This window comes from Globicephala melas, chromosome 3 (genome assembly GCF_963455315.2).
Source record: "Globicephala melas chromosome 3, mGloMel1.2, whole genome shotgun sequence".
Lineage (NCBI taxonomy): Eukaryota > Metazoa > Chordata > Mammalia > Artiodactyla > Delphinidae > Globicephala > Globicephala melas.
The window spans coordinates 129,702,703-129,724,519 of NC_083316.1; the positions used below are offsets into that span (position 1 = coordinate 129,702,703).

A 21,817-nucleotide genomic window follows, 5' to 3' on the forward strand; every position below is an offset into this window, starting at 1 on the left:
CAAGGCCAAGCTGGATGTGGCCAGGACCAGCAGACTCTACAGGCTGAACCGGGTAGGCTTCCACAGCCCGCGCCAGGCCGCCTCCAGCCCCGTGACAGTGGTGGATACAGGCTGGTGGGAGGACACCGGTACCAGGGAGAGAGGCTGGCAAGGTGAAAGCAAACACGACGTCTGCCTTAGAGAGTCTGGGAGGGAGCTCAGGGCTGGACTGGCAGAGGGCAGGGGGAACTGGGCTCTGGGTCAGAAGACCCAAGGGAGACAACCCAGATGAAGATGGGCCCTTGTCTGAAGGAAGAAGAAGTCTGGGCTCTGAAACTAGTGTACGAAGTCCAAGTACCTGACCAACATGAGGATGCTGAGTCCCCAGATCTGGAGCCCAGCAATCCTCCTCTTTCTCCTTCCAGAGGCAGATTGATCCCCAAATCCAGGTGTCCTGGCTGAGACTCCTGGTGGGGATCAAGTGATCCCAACTCTCAGAACATATTTGACACTTTATCTGGGGGGCTCTTGTCGTTTATCTGGTTCAAAACTGGAGCCCCCAGAAGCTCTGCTGCCTAGTAAAACTTGTGTTTCATGTCTTTTGGCCTTTATCCACTCATCTATTTCCTGTGGTGAATCCTGAAGTTGGAACAGGACAGTTTGTATTCCTCATGCCAGACTTTTATCTAGCTCCGGTCTAGTTGTGGGACTGGATAACCAGTTATAGAGTTACCTGAACTCAGCATCATTCTGCTGAAGAACAAGGGAAGGGCCAGACTGGAGGATGACTCAGCAGGCTTTTTACAGATAAGAAGTGGATGGGCAGAGCAACTTCTGCACTGGTTTCGTGGGTGACCCAGCTCAGAAGATGGTGAGGACTGCTTCCACGCATGTGGCCCTTCATAGTCACAAAATGCTTTCGTGTCCGTGGTCTCCTTTGAGCCTCCTTATGCTGATGGAGTAGCGTGGGCGGCTGTTACCCTCCCTGCTTTACAGGTGAAGAAACTGAGGCCTCGTCATTAAGGGTCCCATGTGAAATCACAGCTCCTGCATCAAGAAGTGACCAGTTGGGATTAAGCTTCTGGGAGGAGCTTGTTGTTGCTCACTCTGTGTCTTAAGAAAGAAGAGAGAGAGAGAGGAGAGAGAGAAAGTGGACTTGATTGGAGAAACAGTAGCCTGGACAAATGTTTAAATCCTGTAAATGAGGGCGGGGCTGTATGTAACGTAGATAGTACTTCGTGTGGGGTTAACGATGGAGTCATGGGTTTCTTTGGATAATTTTGCTACATTCAGGCTTTCCAAGTCCAAGGGCATGTATGGGTGTGTCTGTCTGTCTGTCTTGTGTCTATGTCTGTCTGGCGAGGAAGCTCAAGTTAATCCATCTATAAACTTTGCATTCTTTGAGCCCTGATATATTTCAGACACTGACCCCATAAGTGCCACATGTCCAGTCATCTGTGACTCCTTTAGGAAACTAAAACCCACACCAAGAGAGGGAAGGAAGAGTTGAAAGCCAGAGATGCAGGTAGGGTCCACGGCACATTCAGGTCAGCCGACAGAGCGTGTTCTTAGAAAACCAGCCCTCTGTGGGGTGAAGACAGAGAGACTGCCCCACCCACTCTGCCTCCTTCTCGTGTAATTTTTAAAAGCATGAGAAATGAAATGGGGACCTTCCCATCTGAGACAGCTATTTTCTCAGGTCTCATGCCTTTTTTTTCTTTTTCTTTTGAATTTTATTTCATTCATTTTTTTATACAGCAGGTTCTTATTAGTCATCCATTTTTTACACATCAGTGTATACATGTCAATCCTACTCTCCCAATTCATCCCACACCACCACCCCTGCCACTTTCCCCCCTTGGTGTCCAAACGTTTCTTCTCTACATCTGTGTCTCTGTTTCTGCCCTCCAAACTGGTTCATCTGTACTATTTTTCTAGGTTCCACATATATGTCACGCCTTCCTTTTGAATAGCCCGAATATACATCTTATAATTATGCCCTGCCTGGCAGCGTGTTTCTGCCTTCTGAGTGATAGCTGAAATTTCTTGGCAAGTGAATGCCGTCCACAGCCAGCCTCTCTTTTCCAACCCTGGTTCCCAGTGGCCCCTCTGTGGCCATCTTCCCATCCACACTGGCCTCCAGGGCTGCCTGCCCCACAGTACTTCAGTCATTTCATCAAGAAGGGTCTCCCAACCTCCTTGTTTATCCCAGGGGCACAGGGAGGGCTGAGCCCCACTCCAGAGGGAGCCATACCAATCTGATTAATGAAGGTAAATAGGGGCGTGATCGGCAGTGGCTTAAGCTCCAGATGGGTAACTAGGCAACAGCAAGGGTCTGCACCTCCACTGGCAAGTCAAGTGGGATCAGTTTCTTCACAGGTCCATGGACTTCTCTCATGCTCAGAGTCCACTTCAGGAGCCTTGAGAAGAAGCTAGGCTGTTGGATAACAGGGAGAGGGGAATTGCTGGTAGTCTGCCAGAGTTGCCGTGGGTGTTTTATCCCCTTCAGGAACATGATGTGGGCAGTGTATTGGGCAGACGTGATGTCAGAGGCCTCAGGGTCAAAGGCAACTCCCAGCTTTAGGAACTTGAAGAAGTCCCTCCTGAGCTTTGGGTTAGCCAGCTCCGTGTCCCTATCCCAGCTGCCACTTCCTAATTAGTTTCCTCATGTGTAAAATGGGATGACGATAATAGTGTCACCTTCCAGGCTTGTTGTGAAAATAAGACTTGTAAATTGCCTAGCATAGCCTGGCACATAGGAAGCCCAATAAACATTGGCCCTCTGGGTCTTCTCTAGGAGAGAAAGAGGCTCTGAGTGCTCTGTCTTCCAATACACTCTTTACTATCGGGAAGGAAATGGGCTCAGCTTGGAGATGAGTCCAGGATGGGAGGCAGATAGGAAAGGGGGCCACAGATGGGCATTGCCAGGGGAAACACTGAGGCACAGGAAGCAGACAGGAAGGTTGGGAAATGTGGGCGCCTGCCTGAGGGCCAGGAGACCAGTGGAGAGGTCCGCAGTGTACCCAGATAGGCAGTGAGGCTCTTGACAGAACTCTTGAGGCTGAGGATATGGAGATGTTGCCCCTTTTAGGACTTCGATTCAAGCCTGAGTTCCAGTCCAGTAGCCCCAACGGCTTGCTGAACATGCACTTTTTTAGGCTTGAACACTGGCCAGTTGAAAACGTGATTCTGGTTATTTCTCCATCATGTGAAACAAAGACCGTGGGGAAATAGTCACAAGAAAAAGACATGAAATTTTCCTGTTCAGTGAATGAGGGCAGAAGATGCATAATGTATGGTTTCAGAAGCTGCAGGTGGTTTAGGGAGAGAGTTTGCAATTTGGGGAAACATTTAATACTTTTGCAAGTTACAAAGGAACAGAGAAATGCCAGGAGCTTAATGTCCAGGATAGCCCTGGATGAATACTCTCAGACAAGCCAACCTCAGCGGCTCAGTTTCCTTATTAAAAATTCTGGAAGGGAGAGGGCAGACAGCAGAAGCAAGAAGAACTACAATCCTGCAGCCTGTGGAACAAAAACCACATTCACAGAAAGATAGAAAAGATGAAAAGGCAGAGGGCTATGTACCAGATGACGGAACAAGATAAAACCCCAGAAAAACAACTAAACAAAGTGGAGATAGGGAACCTTCCAGAAAAAGAAGTCAGAATAATGATAGTGAAGATGATCCAGGACCTCGGAAAAAGAATGGAGGCAAAGATTGAGAAGATGCAAGAAATGTTTAACAAAGATCTAGAAGAACTAAAGAACAAACAGAGATGAACAACACAATAACTGAAATGAAAACTACACTAGAAGGAATCAATAGCAGAATAACTGAGGCAGAAGAACGGATAAGTGACCCGGAAGACAGAATGGTGGAATTCACTGCTGCGGAACAGAGTAAAGAAAAAAGAATGAAAAGAAATGAAGACAGCCTAAGAGACCTCTGGGACAACATTAAATGCAACAACATTCGCATTATAGGGGTCCCAGAAGGAGAAGAGAGAAAGTACCTGAAAAAATATTTGAAGAGATTATAGTCGAAAACTTCCCTAACATGGGAAAGAAAATAGCCACCTAAGTCCAGGAACCACAGAGAGTCCCATACAGGATAAACCCAAGGAGAAATGCGCCGAGACACATAGTAATCAAATTGGCAAAAATTAAAGACAAAGAAGAATTATTGAAAGCAGCAAGGGAAAAATGACAAATAACATACAAGGGAACTCCCATAAGGTTAACAGCTGATTTCTCAGCAGAAACTCTATAAGCCAGAAGGGAGTGGCATGATATACTTAAAGTGATGAAAGGGAAGACCCTACAACCAAGATTACTCTACCCATCAAGGATCTCATTCAGATTCGATGGAGAAATCAAAAGCTTTACAGACAAGCAAAAGCTAAGAGAATTCAGCACCACCAAACCAGCTTTACAACAAATGCTAAAGGAACTTCTCTAAGTGGGAAACACAATAGAAGAAAAGGACCTACAAAAACAAACCCAAAACAATTAAGAAAATGGTCATAGGAACGTACATATTGATAATTAGCTTAAATGTGAATGGATTAAATGCTCCAACCAAAAGACACAGGCTTGCTGAATGGATACAAACAAGACCCATATATATGATGTCTACAAGAGATCCACTTCAGGCCTACGGACATATTCAGACCTAAAGTGAGAGGATGGAAGAAGATATTCCATGCAAATGGAAACCAAAAGAAAGATGGAGTAGCAATACTCATATCAGATAAAAGAGACTTTAAAATAAAGAATGTTACAAGAGACAAGGAAGGACACTACATAATGATCAAGGGATCAATCCAAGGAGAAGATATAACAATTATAAATATATACGCACCCAACATAGGAGCACCTCAATACATAAGGCAACTGCTAACAGCTATAAAAGAGGAAATCGACAGTAACAAAATAATAGTGGGGGACCTTAACACCTCACTTGCACCAGTGGACAGATCATCCAAACAGATAATTGACAAGGATACACAAGCTATAAATGACACAATAGACCAGATAGATTTAATTGATATTTATAGGACATTCCATCCCAAAACAGCAGATTACACTTTCTTCTCAAGTGCGCACAGAACATTCTCCAGGATAGATCACATCTTGGGTCACAAATCAAGCCTCAGTAAATTTAAGAAAATTGAAGTCATACCAAGCATCTTTTCTGACCACAGTGCTATGAGATTTGAAATCAGTTACAGGGAAAAAAACATAAAAAACACAAACACAAGGAGGCTGAACAACACGTTACGAAATAACCAAGAGATCACTGAAGAAATCAAAGAGGAAATCAAAAAATACCTAGAGACAAATAACAATGAAAACATGACGATCCAAAACCTATGGGATGCAGCAAAAGCAGTTCTAAGAGGGAAGTTTATAGCTATACAGGCCTACCTGAAGAAACAAGAAAAATCTCAAATACACAATCTAACCTTACACCTAAAGGAACTAGAGAAAGAAGAATAAACAAAACCCAAAGTTAGGGCTTCCCTGGTGGCGCAGTGGTTGGGAGTCTGCCTGCCGATGCAGTGGACATGGGTTCATGCCCTGGTCTGGGAAGATCCCACATGCCGCGGAGTGGCTAGTCCCGTAAGCCATGGCCGCTGGGCCTGTGCGTCTGGAGCAATGGGAGAGGCCACAACAGTGAGAGGCCCGCGTACCATAAAAAAACAAAAACAAAACCCAAAGTTAGCAGAAGGAAAGAAATCATAAAGATTGGAGCAGAAATAAATGAAATAGAAACAAAGAAAACAATAGCAAAGATCAATAAAACTAAAAGCTGGTTCTTTGAGAAGATAAACAAAATTGATAAACCATTAGCCAGACTCATCAAGCAAAAGAGGGAGAGGACTCATATCAGTAAAATTAGAAATGAAAAAGAAGAAGTTACAACAGACACCGCAGAAATACAAAGCATCCTAAGAGACTACTACAAGCAACTCTATGCCAATAAAATGGGCAACCTGGAAGAAATGGACAAATTCTTAGAAAAGTATAACCTTCCAAGACTGAACCAAGAAGAAATAGAAAATATGAACAGACAAATCTCAACTAATGAAATTGGAACTCTGATTAAAAATCTTCCAACAAACAAAAATCCAGGACCAGATGGCTTCACAGGTGAATTCTATCAAACATTTAGAGAAGAGCTAAAATCCATCCTTCTCAAACTCTTCCAAAAAATTGCAGAGGAAGGAACACTCCCAAACTCACTCTATGAGGCCACCCTCACTCTGATGCCAAAACCAGACAAAGACACTACAAAACAAGAAAATTACAGACCAATATCACTGATGAATATAGATGCAAAAATCCTCAACAAAATACTAGCAAACAGAATCCAACAACACATTAAAAGGATCATACAGCGTGATCAAGTGGGATTTATCCCAGGGATGCAAGGATTCTTCAATATACGCAAATCAATCAGTGTGATAAACCATATTAACAAGTTAAAGAATAAAAACCATATGATCATCTCAATAGATGCAGAAAAAAGCTTTTGACAAAATTCAACACCCATTTATGATTAAAAAAACTCTCCAGAAAATGGGCATAGAGGGAACCTACCTCAACATAATAAAGACCATATATGACAAACCCACAGCAAACATCATTCTCAATGGTGAAAAACTGAAAGCATTTCCTCTAAGATCAGGAGTAAGACAAGGATGTCCACTCTCGCCACTGTTATTCAACAGTTTTGGAAGTCCTAGCCATGGCAATCAGAGAAGAAAAAGAAATAAAAGGAATACAAATTGGAAAGAAGAAGTAAAACTGTCACTGTTTGCAGATGACATGATACTATACATCGAGAATCCTAAAGATGCCACCAGAAAACTACTAGAGCTAATCAATGAATTTGGTAAAGTAGCAGGATACAAAACTAATGCACAGAAATCTCTTGCATTCCTATACACTAATGATGAAAAATCTGAAAGAGAAATTAAGGAAACACTCCCATTTGCCATTGCAACAAAAAGAATAAAATACCTAGGAATAAACCTACCTAGGGAGACAAAAGACCTGTATGCAGAAAACTATAAGACACTGTTGAAAGAAATTAAAGATGATACCAACAGATGGAGAGATATACCATGTTCCTGGATTGGAAGAATCAATGTTGTGAAAATGACTGTACTACCCAAAGCAATCTACAGATTCAATGCAATCTCTATCAAATTATCAATGGCATTTTTTACATAACTAGAACAGAAAATCTTAAAATTTGTATGGAGACACAAAAGACCCTGAATAGCCAAAGCAGTCTAGAGGGAAATAAACGGAGCTGGAGAAATCTCTGACTTCAGATTATACTAGAAAGCTACAGTAATCAAGACAGTATGGTACTGGCAGAAAAACAGAAATATAGATCAGTAGAACAGGATAGAAAACCCAGAGGTAAACCCACACACCTATGATCAACTAATCTATAACAAAGGAGGCAAGGATATACAATGGAGAAAAGACAGTCTCTTCAATAAGTGGTGCTGGGAAAACTGGACAGCTACATGTAAAAGAATGAAATTAGAACACTCCCTAACACCATACACAAAAATAAACTTAAAATGGATTAGAGACCTAAATGTAAGACTGGACACTATAAAACTCTTAGAGGAAAACATAGGCAGAACACTCTTTGACATAAATCACAGCAAGATCTTTTCTGATCCACCTCCTAGAGTAATGGAAATGAAAACAAAAATAAACAAATGGGACCTAATAAAACTTCAAAGCTTCTGCAAATCAAGGGAAACTACAGGCAAGCTGAAAAGACAACCCTCAGAATGGGAAAAAATATTTGGAAATGAATCAATGGGCAAAGGATTAATCTGCAAAATATATAAACAGCTCATGCAGCTCAATATTAAACAAACAACCCAATCAACAAATGGGCAGAAGACCTCAATAGACATGTCTCCAAAGAGGACATGCAGATGGCCAAGAAGCACATGAAAAGCTGCTCAACATCACTAATTATTAGAGAAATGCAAATCAAAACTACAATGTGGTATCACCTCACACCAGTTAGAATGGGCATCATCAGAAAATCTACAAACAACAAATGCTGGAGAGGGTGTGGAGAAAAGGGAACCCTCTTGTACTGTTGGTGGGAATGTAAATTGATACAGCTACTATGGAGAACAGTATGGAGGTTCCTTAAAAAACTAAAAAGAGAATTACCCTATGACCCAGCAATCCCACTACTGGGCATAGACCCAGAGAAAACCATAATTGAAGAAGACACACACACACACACACACACACACACACACACACACACACACACACACACACACACACAAAAGAAGACACATGCACCACAATGTTCATTGCTGTGCTATTTACAATAGCCAGGCCATGGAAGCAACCTAAATGCCCATCAACAGATGAACAGATAAAGAAGATGTGGTCCATATATACAATGGAATATTACTCAGCCATAAAAAGGAATGAAATTGGCTCATGTTTAGAGAGGTGGATGAATCTATAGACTGTCATACAGAGTGAAGTAAGTCAGAAAGAGAAAAACAAATATCGTATATTAACGCATATATGTGGAACCTAGAAAAACGGTACAGATGAACCGGTTTGCAGGGCAGAAATAGAGACACCGATGTAGAGAACAAACGTATGGACACCAAGGGGGGAAAGCGGCGGTGGGGTGGGGATGGTGGTGGGATGAATTGGGTGATTGGGATTGACATGTATACACTGATGTGTAAAAAATGGATGACTAATAAGAACCTGCTGTATAAAAAAATATATAAAATTCAAAAAAAAATTCTGGAAGGAATACTCAGTAAATGATTAATAGTGCTATTCTCTAGGGAGTGGGTCTAGGGGTTGGAAGTGGGAAGAGATTTTTATTTTTCATTGTATACCCTTTTGAGTTTTTGAATCTTTCACCATGTGCCTTTATTATTTTTATAATTATGGGGTTTGTCTTTTAAAAATGCAACGAATTATAGGGTTTGTCTTTTAAAAATGCAGCGAAGGGTTGGCTTAGATCACTGGTTTTCAAACTTGTATTTTAGCAGTAGAACACTTGTCATATAATCTTACTTGGAAGCCTAATGAATGTAGGATGAAGAAGAAATCTAATCCCTTCTTGCCCAGGGTCCCCCGCCCCCAGCTCCTGTTTGCTGCATCTCTAAGGGATCCATTGAATGCAGTTTGGGAATAACAGATCTAAATGATTTCTCTCAGGCCCCTCCCACCTCCCCAATCCTATGCTTCCCTTCTGTTTAGCAAAGAAGCTGCGGCGTCCTAGCCCTGAGGTACAAGCTGCTGCCTCACTGCATAGCTGCTGATGCCCCCTACCCCTCTGGGGAGTCAGCACCTGGGAAGGCTGAGCTGTGTACCAGCTGAGTGTCGCTCAGACTCTGGGGAACAGCAAACAGGTCACCCTTAGATGGGTTGAAATGATAGAGAAATGTTAACAGGTGGATTTTGCAGCTCTTCTAGGTAAATCTGAACCTGGGGCTTTGATAGGCCAGATGCTAAGGGGACGGTGAAATGGTATGAGGTGCGAGAAGACTCATTCACCTTGTAAAAGTGTGGTTAGGAATGTAGACCCACTGCTTGTTTACACTATGATTTTGGCGAACTACTTGGCTTCTCTGAGTCTCTTGTTGAATCTGTAGAAAGGGGGAATACTTGTGCCTACTTTCTAGGACTGTCAAAAGGATTAAATGAGATCATAGGTCTAAGTGCCTGCCATAGTGCCGTGCACATGGTAGGTGTTCAATAAATGTTGGTAATTCTAATCATCATCATCACCAAGTTCCTAGACAAGTCAGAAAATGGCCTTGCTATCTCTTCCCTTATATTCTTAGTTAAATCTTTAACCTCTCAGGACCTCAGTTTCCTTACTTATAAATTAGAGGTGCTCAGGAATTGCAAGTTGGTGGCCCGCTGGACCAAATCTAGCGTGCAAACATATTTGTTTATCCAGATAGTATGTTAAAAACCAAGAAATAGTCTCCAGAAATTTGAATTTTCCAGACTCTTTTACAAACTGAGCATCTGTTTTCACTGACCATCACTTGGCAACTTTTCACCAGCCTCCATCCTCTGTATTATCTTACACCTGGCCACCCCTCTTCACCTGCAGGCAGTTGAGTTGGCAAAGCCTACACTAGAAGGTTTCAGGAATTCTGTGGCTCTCCCACTTTTTCATCCCATGACCCTGAGTATATCCCTTCATCTCTCTGGACCACCACATTACCATCTATAAAATGAGTGAGTTGAGCTTCCAGCCTTGGCTTTCTTTGAATGTTCTATTCAGTCCATAAACCTTTACCAAATTCCTGCTTTTTCCAGGAATTTTACCAGGCATTTGGGAGGATGTAGAAAAGAATAAGAATGGGTGTGGCCCAGAGATCTTTTACAGCCAGGCCTCCCCAAGTGTAGACTGCAGAATGGCGCCAGTACACAGTGGAATAAACACAGAAATTGAAGACAAGCATTTAGAAACTTTTATGGCAGTTGGACTTTGCCACGACAGCCAAGTGCGTGCTCAGTGGACGTGCTTGGTTGAATAGATATGGATCAGTTCACGTGTTGTCAAACTCGTGGTGAGTTACAGGCGCCAGCTGCGTACTCGTTCAAGCTACTATTGCTGCTCTACAAACCGCCCCAACCCTTAGTAGATTAAAACAACAACTGTTATTTATTTGCTCACAGATCTACAGTTTGAGCAGGGGTGGACAGCTCAGGTCACCTCTGCTCCACACAGTGCCTGCAGGGTGGCTGCACCGGGGCCCATGGGTCCACCTCCAGCATGGCTCACTCATAGAGCTGGCAGGCTGCTGCCTTGGTCACCTTTCCACGAGGATGCTTCTTCTGAGCAGCATGGCTGGGTTCCACTGGCCAGTGTCTTAAGGGAGCTGGATGGAAGTGCACGGCCTTGTTATGATCTAGTCTCAGAAGTCACATTGCTCGAAGGATTCACAAAGTTCTACCCGACTTCAGAGGGAGGGGATCTAGATCCCATCTCATAATGCGCTTGTGGAAAGGTTCTAGAAGAACATGTGGGACATAAGGTTTTGTTGCAGCCACTTTTGGAAAATATAATCAGCCACTCTATATGGGGATGTATTTGTTTTCTGTTGCTGTGTAACAATGAACACAAACTTGTTTTATTAAAGCTTACTGTAGTAAAGCAATGCACCTTCTTTGGCTCAAAGTTTTATAGGTCATGACTCCAAGTTTACTCAACCGGGTTCTCTACTCAGGGTCTAACAAGGCTGAAATCAGGGTGTCACCAGTCTGGGCTCTCGTCTGGAGGCTCTGGGGAAGTATCCACTGCCAGGCTCGTTTGGCTTGTTGGCAGATTCACTTCCTTGTGGTTGTAGGTTGGGGTCCCCATTCCTTGCTGGCTGTCAGCCAGGGATTGCTCTCTGCTCCTAGAAACCACACACATGGCCCCTGGATCTTCAAATCCAGCAATGTCACATCAAATTCTTCTCACTCTTTGAGTCACTTTGACTTCTTGTACTGCCAGATGGAGAAAACTCTTCTTTTTTGTGTGGCTAGATTATGTCGAGCTGGATAATCTCCTTTTGCCACATAACATAATCAGTAGAGTAATATCTCATCACGTTCCCAGGTTCTACCCACACTCAAAGGGGAGGGGAGTGTAAGAGGATGAGGGTGATTGGAAGGCATTCTTAGAATCCTGCCTGCCACAGATGGTTTGGTTCGCGATGAATTGGAAATTAAAACGAAGCGGTTCTTCATCACAGATAGTTTGAAAGCACTGGTTTAGGACCCAGTAGAGAGGAATGACGTGTATGCAAATGGCTGTAATTTGAGACCTTAAGGGCTAACTTCCAAAGGGAGAAGGGTAGAGTGGGCACAGTGAGAGGTCAGTGGGAGGGAAGATTGTGTAAGTGGAAGGGGGTAGAATTAGGGTTTCTTGAGGATGTGGTATTTGAACTGAGCGTTGTAAGACAGGTATAATTGGGATCTTTTAAAAATAAGGCAGGGTGGCAAGATTGCAAGTTATATTTCTGTTTGGTGCCTTGGATGCAAACACAGAACTGAACTGAATTTTCTGAATCCTCTCTAAAGTCATTTTATCGCTCTATGACCACAAACAATACTACATGACAAACGACCCTGAAGCTCAGGGGCTTCAGACAGCAATCACGTGTTATTGCGTACAGGTCTACAGGTCAGTTGGGCAGTTTCTGTGGTCCCGGCTGGGCTGTCTCACGCATCTCGGACCAGCCGTGGTGGGCTGGGTGGCTCTGCTGGCCTTGCTGGGCTCTCATATCTTCAGGGGTTGGCTGGCTGTCAGCTAGTCCGGTATAACCTCCGTTGTTCTTCACATGGTTCCTCTTCCACCTGCCCCTCCCCTCCTTCTAGCATGTACTAGCCTGGGCTTGTTCCCTTTGAGGAGACAGACGAACAAACACGAGGGTGGAAGAGTGCAGGTCTTAGAGGCTTGGGCTCAAAACTGGCACGCTGTCACTTCTGCCTCCTTCTTTTGTCCACAGCAAGTCACCAAGCCTGCCCAGATTCAGAAGCTGGGGAAACAGACTCCATCTCTCGGTGGGAGGAGCCAGAGGATCCCACTGCAAAGGGTATGGACACAGGGAGGGCTGGAGGATTGGGGCCACTCTTTTCAATCTGTCTATCAAGGCATCCTGAGAAATCTTACTAAATTCTCTAGACGAAAAGAACAAGAACCCCCTCCCGACTTCAACTCCATTGTTTCTCAAGCTAAGCAAAGGTTTTTGGAGAAATTTATGTGTGAGAAACCATCTGGAAAATGTACAGTGGTCCATTAACCAGAGTTATAAGACGCCAGGTGTCTAAAACAGTCTGCAGTCTTCTGTGTGAGTAGAAGGCAAAAGAGGAAACATTCTGGGCAACCTGATCACCTTTGCTTCTGTGGTACTTTCACCAGCCCACATTATACTCATCCTTCAATGCCCAGCCCCAGTGCTCTCTGCAGAACTGTTCCCAGAACAATTATTTTGGGAGAATAATTCTTTTCCCAGGTTCCAGTAGCAATTTTTAGAATGAAATGGTGTCAAATTTGGCCTTTGATGTAGACAAAAAACATTTCTTTTATGTTACTTCCTGAAGCACCTAACCCAAGGCCAACAAATAGTAGTTGCACAATAAATGATCATTAGATGAATAGATGAATGAATGGTTAGATGAGTAAACAGATGGATGGCAGATGCTTCCGCACTTGACTGAAGCTTCCTTTTAGAAGAATCTGATACTATCATAAACTTTATTTCCTTCCCTCCAAATCAGTATGTCAACTTGAAATCTTTTGTAGTTGTTCCATGTCTATGTGCTTTAAAGAAAAACCCAGAAAACTGATTGCACAGGGGAGGAACCCTGTTGTGTTCTCCCACATAAACCCTGTCATTAGTAGCGTAGCATTGCAAACTAAGGTCCATGGGTTCCCGAGGATATTAATCATTCTCTAGCTGAAGGGGGTGGTGGTGGGAACTTCTCATCAGATAAATTTGTGAAATACTGGATTAAACAGTGAGGCAGCTTTCCTTTTTGTGAGACTTCACAGAGCCTTTAATATGTTAATATACATCTAATGTATCTCCAAGAGAGCATTAGAATATGTAAGGTTTGAAAATTGGAAGGATTACTTTTTGTGGGTGAGGCAGGGCAGGGGTGCAGAGAGGAGGGAAGTATAACTTTTTTTATTGTGGTAATACATAACATAATATTTATCATTTTAACCGTTCAGAAGGGTACAATTCAGGGGCATTAAGTAGATTCACAGCACTGTGTAACCATTACAACTACGCCCAAAACTTTGTCATCATCCCCAACAATGACTCCATTTACACAATAACTCCCCCTTCCCACCCCCCACCATTACCTCTCTTCTGCTTTCTGTCTCTGTGAGTTTGCCTATTCTAGGTCTCTCTGTTGACTAAAACAAAACAAAAAGAAAACCACAACGTGAGAGTTGTGAGTTAAGTTTTATCTGGGGTAAAATAAGGACTATATAGCCTGGGAGATAGCATTTCAGGTTGCTCCGAGAAACTGCTCCAAAGAGGTTGGCGGGGTGGGGGTGGGGGGAGTCAGTATATATGTGATTTGGGTGAAGGGGGTACATGCAATCAAGCACACACGTTTGCAGAAGGTAGCGCTGGTCACGAGGAGCAGATGTCTCCATTAATTATTTTAGTGCTATTCTAGATACAAGGAGATGCAAGAATTAGGCTCGTAAAGTCTTCTCCTGAAAATATCTACCTGAAGACCCATTCTGCCATTTTTTCCCAGAGCACCAAGTGCCTCACTCCTGATCTCCACCCTGAACCGCCTTCAGGGTGTGTTGGAGGTCAGTGGCTGCAGTGGCTGGGGACTTCATCTTTGTAGAGGCAGATGGCAAGTGCCAATTTTTAGTTGGCACCTCATATAAGTGGAATCATATGTGTCCTTCTATGTCTGGCTTATTTCACTCAGCATAATATTTTTGATGTCCCTCCTTGTTGTAGCATATTTCAAAATGTTATTCTTTTTCTGGCTGAATAATAACTATTCCATTGTATGTATGTGCCGCATTTTGTTTAATCCTTTTATCTGTTGAGGGACACGAGTTATTTCTACCTTCTGATTGTTATGAACAGTGCTGTTGTGAATGTTGGCATAACAAATATCTGTTTGAGTCCCTACTTTCAGTTCTTTCGGATACATACCTAGGAGTGGTATTGCTAGGTCATATGATACTTCTACGTTTAAACTTTTGAGAAATCACAAAACTCTTCCACAGGGGCTGCACCATTTTACATTTCCACTAGCAATGCATGAGCGTTCCAGTTTCTTTGCCAACACTTGTTATTTTCCATTTTTTAAATTATGGCTGTCCTGGTAGGTGTAAAGTGATATCTCCTTGTGGTTTTGACTTGCGTTTCCCTAATAACTAATGATGTTGAGCTGTAAGAGTCCTTTATGCATTCTGAATATAAGTCCTTTATCAAATGCCTGTTTTGCAAATATATTCTCCCAGCCCATGGCTGGCCCTTTGAAGAACAAAGGCTTTTAATGGCAATGGATTCCAACCTACCCATATTTTACACTTTTTGTGTACTATTTGAGAAACCTTTGCCTAACCTTAGGTCACTAAAATTTGCTCACATATTTTCTTCTACAAATATTATAGTTTGGCTCTTACGTTTAGGTCTGTTACCCATTTTGAGTTAATTATTGTGTATGCTGTGAGGTGTAAGGGTTGAGGTTTATTTTTTGGCACGTGATACCTAATTTTTTGACACCATTTGTTGATAAGAGCATCCTTTCCCCATTGCATTTCCTTAGCACCTTTGCTCATAATCAGCTGATTATATACCTGGACTCTCCACCCCATTCCCATTGATCACATGTCTTCCCTTGCTCTAGTTGCACACTCTCTTGGTCACCATAGCCCTTGAGCAGGCCTTGCAATTAGGACGTATTAAGTTCTCCAACTTCGTTCCTCTTTTTCTAAATTGTTTTGGCATATTCTTCTAGATCCCTTGCATGTTAGTTTTACAAAGATTGCATTGAGTCTCTAGATCAATTTTGAGAAGATTGACATCTTAACGATATCAGGTCTTCTGATCCATAAACATGATATATGTCTCTGTTTATTTAGATCCTTGATTTCTCTCAGCAGTGTTTTGTAGTTTTCAGTGGCTAGGTCTTGCATAGTTTCGTTAAATTTATCCCTTCAGTATTTAGAATTTTTGATGCCATTGTAAATGATATTTTTATTTCCATTTCCAACATTTCGTTGCTGATATTTAGAAATACAATTGATTTTCATGTGACCACTTTGTATCCTGTGACATTGCTGAACTCACTAGTTCTACTAGTGCTTTTGTAGATTCCTTAGGATTTTTTAATGTAGATAATCATGTCATGGACAGACATTGTTTGACATCCATTCTGCAGTCAAAAAATGGGACCTAGAAAGACAGGGGACCTGTCTGCTGCTGACTGTTCATAAATGCAGAGACAGGAGTTTGAAACCTGGATCTTCTGGATCCTCCTTCAGGGTCCTCTCCACCACACCCAAGTTGCTTCTCAGGATTTCAGGCCTCAAGAAAAGAAGCCTGTATCAGCTAAGATTAGATTTGAATGGCTTAAACACAAAAGAAGTTTATTTTTCTCTCACTTAAAAGTCTGGAGGTTTGCATCCCAGGGCTGGTATGACAGTTCTGCTTCATAAAATCCTCAGGAACCTAAGCTTCTTCCCACAAGTAGCTTCACCATCCCTAGGCCATGGACCTCCATCTCGTGATCCAATATGGTGGCATTTGCATTCTAGACAGCAAGATAGAAGGAGTAAAGAAGGAAACGGTGCACACCAGTGATGTCTTCAGGTAGGTTCCGTGGACTGCCACACAACACCTGCACCCACATCTCTTTGGATAGAACCCAGTTGGGCCACACCTAGCTGCAAGGATGTCTGGGAAATATCATCTTTATTCTGAAAAGTCATATTACCAGCTGAAATTTCTGTTACTGTGGAAGAAAAAGAGAACAGCTGCTGGGGGATAAACAGCAATGTCTGCCACAACCTAAAGGGTAGGAATCCAGAAAGGAAACAACTTGAAAATTGTTGACGAAAAATTAATCAGTCGATCTAAGAAAGAATTGGAAATTTTTTTTCGAGCCAAATTTGAGGATTATAACCAGGAAGAGCATCTCAGAAAGCTCTGAGAACTGTTCTGCCAGTTAGAAATCAAGGCACAGTTATATAACTTTTCTGAGACAGAGGGCTGTGTATCAAATGTATTATTGACAGTTTACATAATCTAGATCTAAGCGTCATCCTGGTGGGTTGTGTGACCCCCCCCCCCCCCCCCCCCGTACAAAATCAGGAAGGAATGTTATCTTTTAAGGAGTTGTCTTGTTGATAGTAGAAGAATGTTGCTCTTTATGGTTGAGCAGGTATTCCTGCAGATGGGGGAGGTGCACAATGAAGATACACAATGCACAATGCAGATACACAATACACAGTGTGGGGAGAGGGGAGGCCAAAGGGCAGAGAAGACTTTTTATGTTTAAATTTGTCTTGTCTTGCTATAAAATATGAATTGTATTTCACAAAATGAAAGGAGGAAAAAGGTGGCAGAGTTCAAAGTTGGTTGCATCTTTTACAGATCGTTTTAGGATCAGGTGAGCCAGCTCTCTTTAGTTTTTATAGCCCGTTAAGTTGACCTGAAACCATTTAGTCAGAGGATAAAGTTAATCCTCAGAACCCCTTATGGTATTATATCCTTGTGACTATATTAGACATGTCTAATCATGGATGACCTTCTTTCATCTAGAAAAGATAAAAGATGTCTCCTCATTCATTTGGTCAACAAAAATTGCTATCTCCTACCCTCATGGACCTCACAGTTTAAGGAGAGATAGGCAGTAATGAAATAAGCACCTGAATGAATGTGAAATCACAAAGGAGCCATAAGGATGCTACAGGGGCACACTCAGGGGCTGTGATCTAGTCAGGGAGGTCAGGGAAGGTTTGCCTGAGGGTTTGGATTCATTTCTGCAGGAGAGGCTACTTTCATAGCAGAGTGGTGTATTCTGAGGAAACCATCCTTTGTGCCATTGTGGTTACAGCTTATGAATCCTGCCTGGGGCACTGTACGAGTAAGAGATCGTTATTTAAGAACAAGGATGCCAGAGTGAGAGTAGGATGGGGGTAGGGGAGGTGGGAGGTGGGGGAACTGCTCAGGGACTTTGAGAGAGTCCTTTGTGGCTTACACCCCAGGAGAAATGGAGAAGAGGAAAGGATTTCAGAGGTTCCATGATGGCAGGTCGAGGAGGCCAGGATCATAGTCCAGTCAGAGACTTTCCTTGGGGGCCAGGAAGGAGCCCAAAGAATTTTGGGAGCCCAGAAGGAATTTTCTAATAACTGGAGTCACCTGTATGGAGGAAGAGAGCTTCCCATTCTCTAAGCACCCAAGCCAGGCTCAGGGACCATCCATGTGCCGTAACAAAGAAAGGGTTACTGGGTCCAGTGGACCATCAGAGGAGGTAGCATCTAACCTCCCGCTCAGCGTCTAGATTCTGTGACTCCGAGACCTGGAACAGGGGAAGGTCCTAACAGTTGTGGTTGAGGGGAGGCCAGTACCAGAGGAGAGGCCAGCCATCTGTCACTTTCTGCTTCTCCACTTCCTCCTGCTTGGGGAACCTTTGCGAGCAGCAAGAGAGCCTGAAGCAATCAACCAGCAGACTGCAACCTACCAGGTGTACTTGGGAATTCACTCTTCCAGCTTAAGGCAGGCGTGGTAGATGGGTCCCGTCCTCTGGCCAACACTGGTTAACTGGTAAGGGCCACTTGGAGCACAGTGTTGAGAAGGATTCTTGGAGTCTGGGACCCATAAGGAAAAGTATTACAATAGGTTGGTGATGCCTGCCTTTATTCTAGTGTGATTGTGAGGAAGAAATGGGATGATATATGTAAAAAATGCTTTGTAAATTGCAAAGTGCTATCGAAATAATAACTAGTCATGGTAGCTATGATTTTAAGTGCTTCCTAAATACCAAACACTGCTAAGAGCTTTACTTCTCACAATAACCTTTATGTTAGATACTGTTAATATCCTGCCTTTTACAATCGAGGAACCACGGCTTGGAAGAACAGTGTAATTCGCCTAAGGTCGCACAGCTAGTGAGTGTAGAACCGTGACACAAGCCTGGGTGTTTCTGACTCCAAAGCAAGTGCTTTTATAGACTTTGTTTTGCTGTCTTCAGAATGTAGGGGATTATAACTGTAATTATTACTATTAATAGAGCAACTATTCTGTTACATGGGGGCTCAGCCCTAATTCCCCAGCTAAGGGGATGTGTTTGCAGCCGTTTTTTGGTTCCTGGAAAGGTTTGAACTTGCCTTCTGCTCAGCTTACCAATTCTGCCTGCCTTTCTCCTGACCCATCCGCATCCGCTCTGCAGAGCAATGTAATGACCCTCTGTTAATGCTCCGTTCGCCGAGCGTCTGAGAAGAGCACTTTTTATCAGGCTGCTTGCGGTGGTTCAAGACTCCTCGTGAACAAGGCACAGAAGGATGATTCACTTCTGCAAGTCGTGCTTTCCTGAGAGCCGACTGTGCTCCCCAAATCTTTCCAGGCACGGAGATGTGGGGAGCAGCGGGCCGACGTGTGGTAGGAACTCCTAGCTGTGATGATTACACGCATGGGGTGGTTGGCAGTTTGCAGAACACTTTCATATCGATTTTCTCTCCAGGCCTCAGTTTTGTCATCTACAAAGTGGATGTAATGACAATAATGATATAGTAAAGTCTCATCTTTCGAAAGGGTTAGGTTATAATAAACTTACCACTTAAGGTGAAAATAACGTAAAATCAGAATCACCCTTGACAATCACCCATGGAATATAAAGACAAACCACCTCTCAAAAGCCCAACTGAGGCAGTTTTTCCTCCAGCATTAAAACTGATGACTGTTTCTCTGGTTGAAGTCCTCACGATGCCTTCTGAGGTAATGAAAATACTTATCTTCCAAGAGTAGGCTTCCTCGGCACCAAAGCGCTCACAGTACCACAGGCCAGAGGGAACTAGGCCCCTGGGGACATCATCCAGGGTACAGGCTCGCTGAGTGTGGGGACAGGAGGATCACCAGCCTCCCTAGTTAGGATTTCTTTCTCTTTCTTTTGGACCATGTGTCACTGAATTCCTGAAGCTTTAACTATATATATGATACAGTTCTATTAGGTCTGATTTCCTGACTTGCTGTCTATGAACAGGATTAAAACTTGAAAATAACGTGTAATGAAGCGAACACCAGGCTGGGTGAGGGGAGATCTGGGCTCAGGCCCCAGGTCAGCCCCACCTGCATCCATGCCATCTTGGGCCTATGGACCTTCAAGATGAACTTATCACCCAAGTGTCCAAGTCCTGAGGCTGCATTTCTTGACTGCAGACTTGCAGGACCCTCGTGACTCTATTTAAAATAAAAAATGTTTATGTCCATCCCAGCTTCTACCTTCCTGCCTAAACTGGCGTCATCTCTGCCTATACCACTGTGATGATAGCCTCCTCCCTGTGTTCCACCCTTCCTCTTGGCCTCCTAATCCTTTCGCCAGTAGCTATAAGAGAGCTTTCCAAGTGCAATCTGATCTTGCCACTTCCTTCTATAAAATACTTCGTTTCCAAATGCTTCTGGGGAAAGACAAAATTCTCATCCCTGCCCACCTCTCATCCCCACCAGGCTTCCCCTCCTTCTCTGTGCAACACACACCCTGCTCTTCTTTTAGTCCCTCTGGTTTCATATTTGCCCAGCCAAATATGGGCCTTTGCACATCCTCACTTCACCCTCTGTCTGAAATGCTCTGTTCTCCTCTCTCTGCTGAGTTTATTCTAATCATACTCCATCCATTTCCTCAGGGAAGGCTTTCCTGACTTTTCTGTCTGGATAAGACCCTGCTGATCTGATCTGAAAGAAAGGGACTCTCTTTGCACCATGTTATCCTTCTTTTCTGCACAGGCCACTGTAACTATTTAAATTTATTTGTGGTTCTGGATTAAAGTCTATATTCCCTTCTGCCACACACACTACTATAAGCTCTATGAGAGCAGGGCCCTTATCTGTCTTGCTCACCAGTGTATTCTTTATACCTAGCACAGGGCCTGGCATGTGCTTGTATTCATTAAACATGTACGTGGATGGGTGAGACACCCAAATGAACATTGTCAAATGATCAGTGTTGTTGTCGTTTTGTTTGTTTTTCCAGTGATAAACCCTTTGGAAACTTCCTCTGAAGAAAATGGTACAAGTTGCAATCATTCTTTTAGAATGAAAGAGAAAAGTGACTGAAGGCTCCATTTGCCCTTTAGATAGTAGGTATTACAAACATCTTGGCTCTTTTTCTCTCTCTGTTTAAAAAGTCTTTTAATGAGCTTTCACACTGTATGTAGCAAATGACCTTTTCTAGAGCCATCTGTACAAAACAAAAGGGTGAATTGGACTAGTGGGTTGCTTCTGCCCTTGGAAGCACAGCGTCAGCCTTTTTAAACAAGGGTTCCTATTTGTGAATGACCTTACCCGCTTAGGGAAGAGATTTCAGATGCCAACATCCTGGTGTTGAGACCACAGGGTTATTGGAGCGAGGAAAATTGACACGTCTGATTACTGGGTGGAACGGCAGGACTTGCCTGACGTGGGCCCGGCCGACTTCGTCAGTCTTGTGGTTGCTGGGTTATAGTGTCTCTGTCCATTCATAAACAGTGCCCTTTAGGGGCAATTGTTTTCTCATACTGCTTGGTCCTGGTTGTATTGGAAGGTAGGTTTTCTCAGAACAGCGGCCTGCCAGGTGAGGGCTGGGCTTAGGTCAGCTCATTTCAGTCTGACTTCTGGAATGGTGGTGAGTGAGCCTCAGCCTACAATGAGGGTACATTGCTTCTGAATGAAAACAAAATCGTGTTTCTCTCTGCATCTATCCCAGGAAGAGGGGGACTCTGAGATTAATTACAGGTGGATAGGTAGTAACATTTTGTTCTTGGACCTCTACTGCAGCCTGTTCCTTGCTCAAAGACCTTTTGTGGCTCCCACCTGCCAAACAGCTCAAATGTAAGGCCCTCAGATTCTGGTCCAGACTTCCTGGCCTCCTTGTTCCTGACTCTCTGTTGCATCCCGCTCACCCCAGCCAAATCAGTCTCCTTGCCACCAAGGAAACAGGTCCCTTACTTTCTAACCTCCATCTCTTTGCACATGCTTCCCCTCCAACTGGGCTCCATCCCCCCGTGGCTACCAGTCAAAATCCTACCCATCCTTTCAGGCAGCTGTCAAAGACCTTGCTTC

General features: G+C 43.4%; 1 protein-coding gene across 2 annotated transcripts in view; it reads left to right on the top strand.

Moving 5' to 3' along the window:
• GALNT10 (polypeptide N-acetylgalactosaminyltransferase 10) overlaps positions 1–21,817 on the top strand; it is a 226,527-nt gene that overhangs the window by 82,696 nt on the left and 122,014 nt on the right. Inside the window, exon 2 of one of the 2 annotated variants that reach the window (XM_030834194.3) lies at positions 12,521–12,607. The exons of the other annotated variant lie outside the window; for it this stretch is intronic. Within the exon in view, the coding sequence (XP_030690054.2) occupies positions 12,521–12,607 (87 nt within the window). The remainder of the gene's footprint in view (positions 1–12,520; positions 12,608–21,817) is intronic. 2 annotated transcript variants of the gene reach the window in all.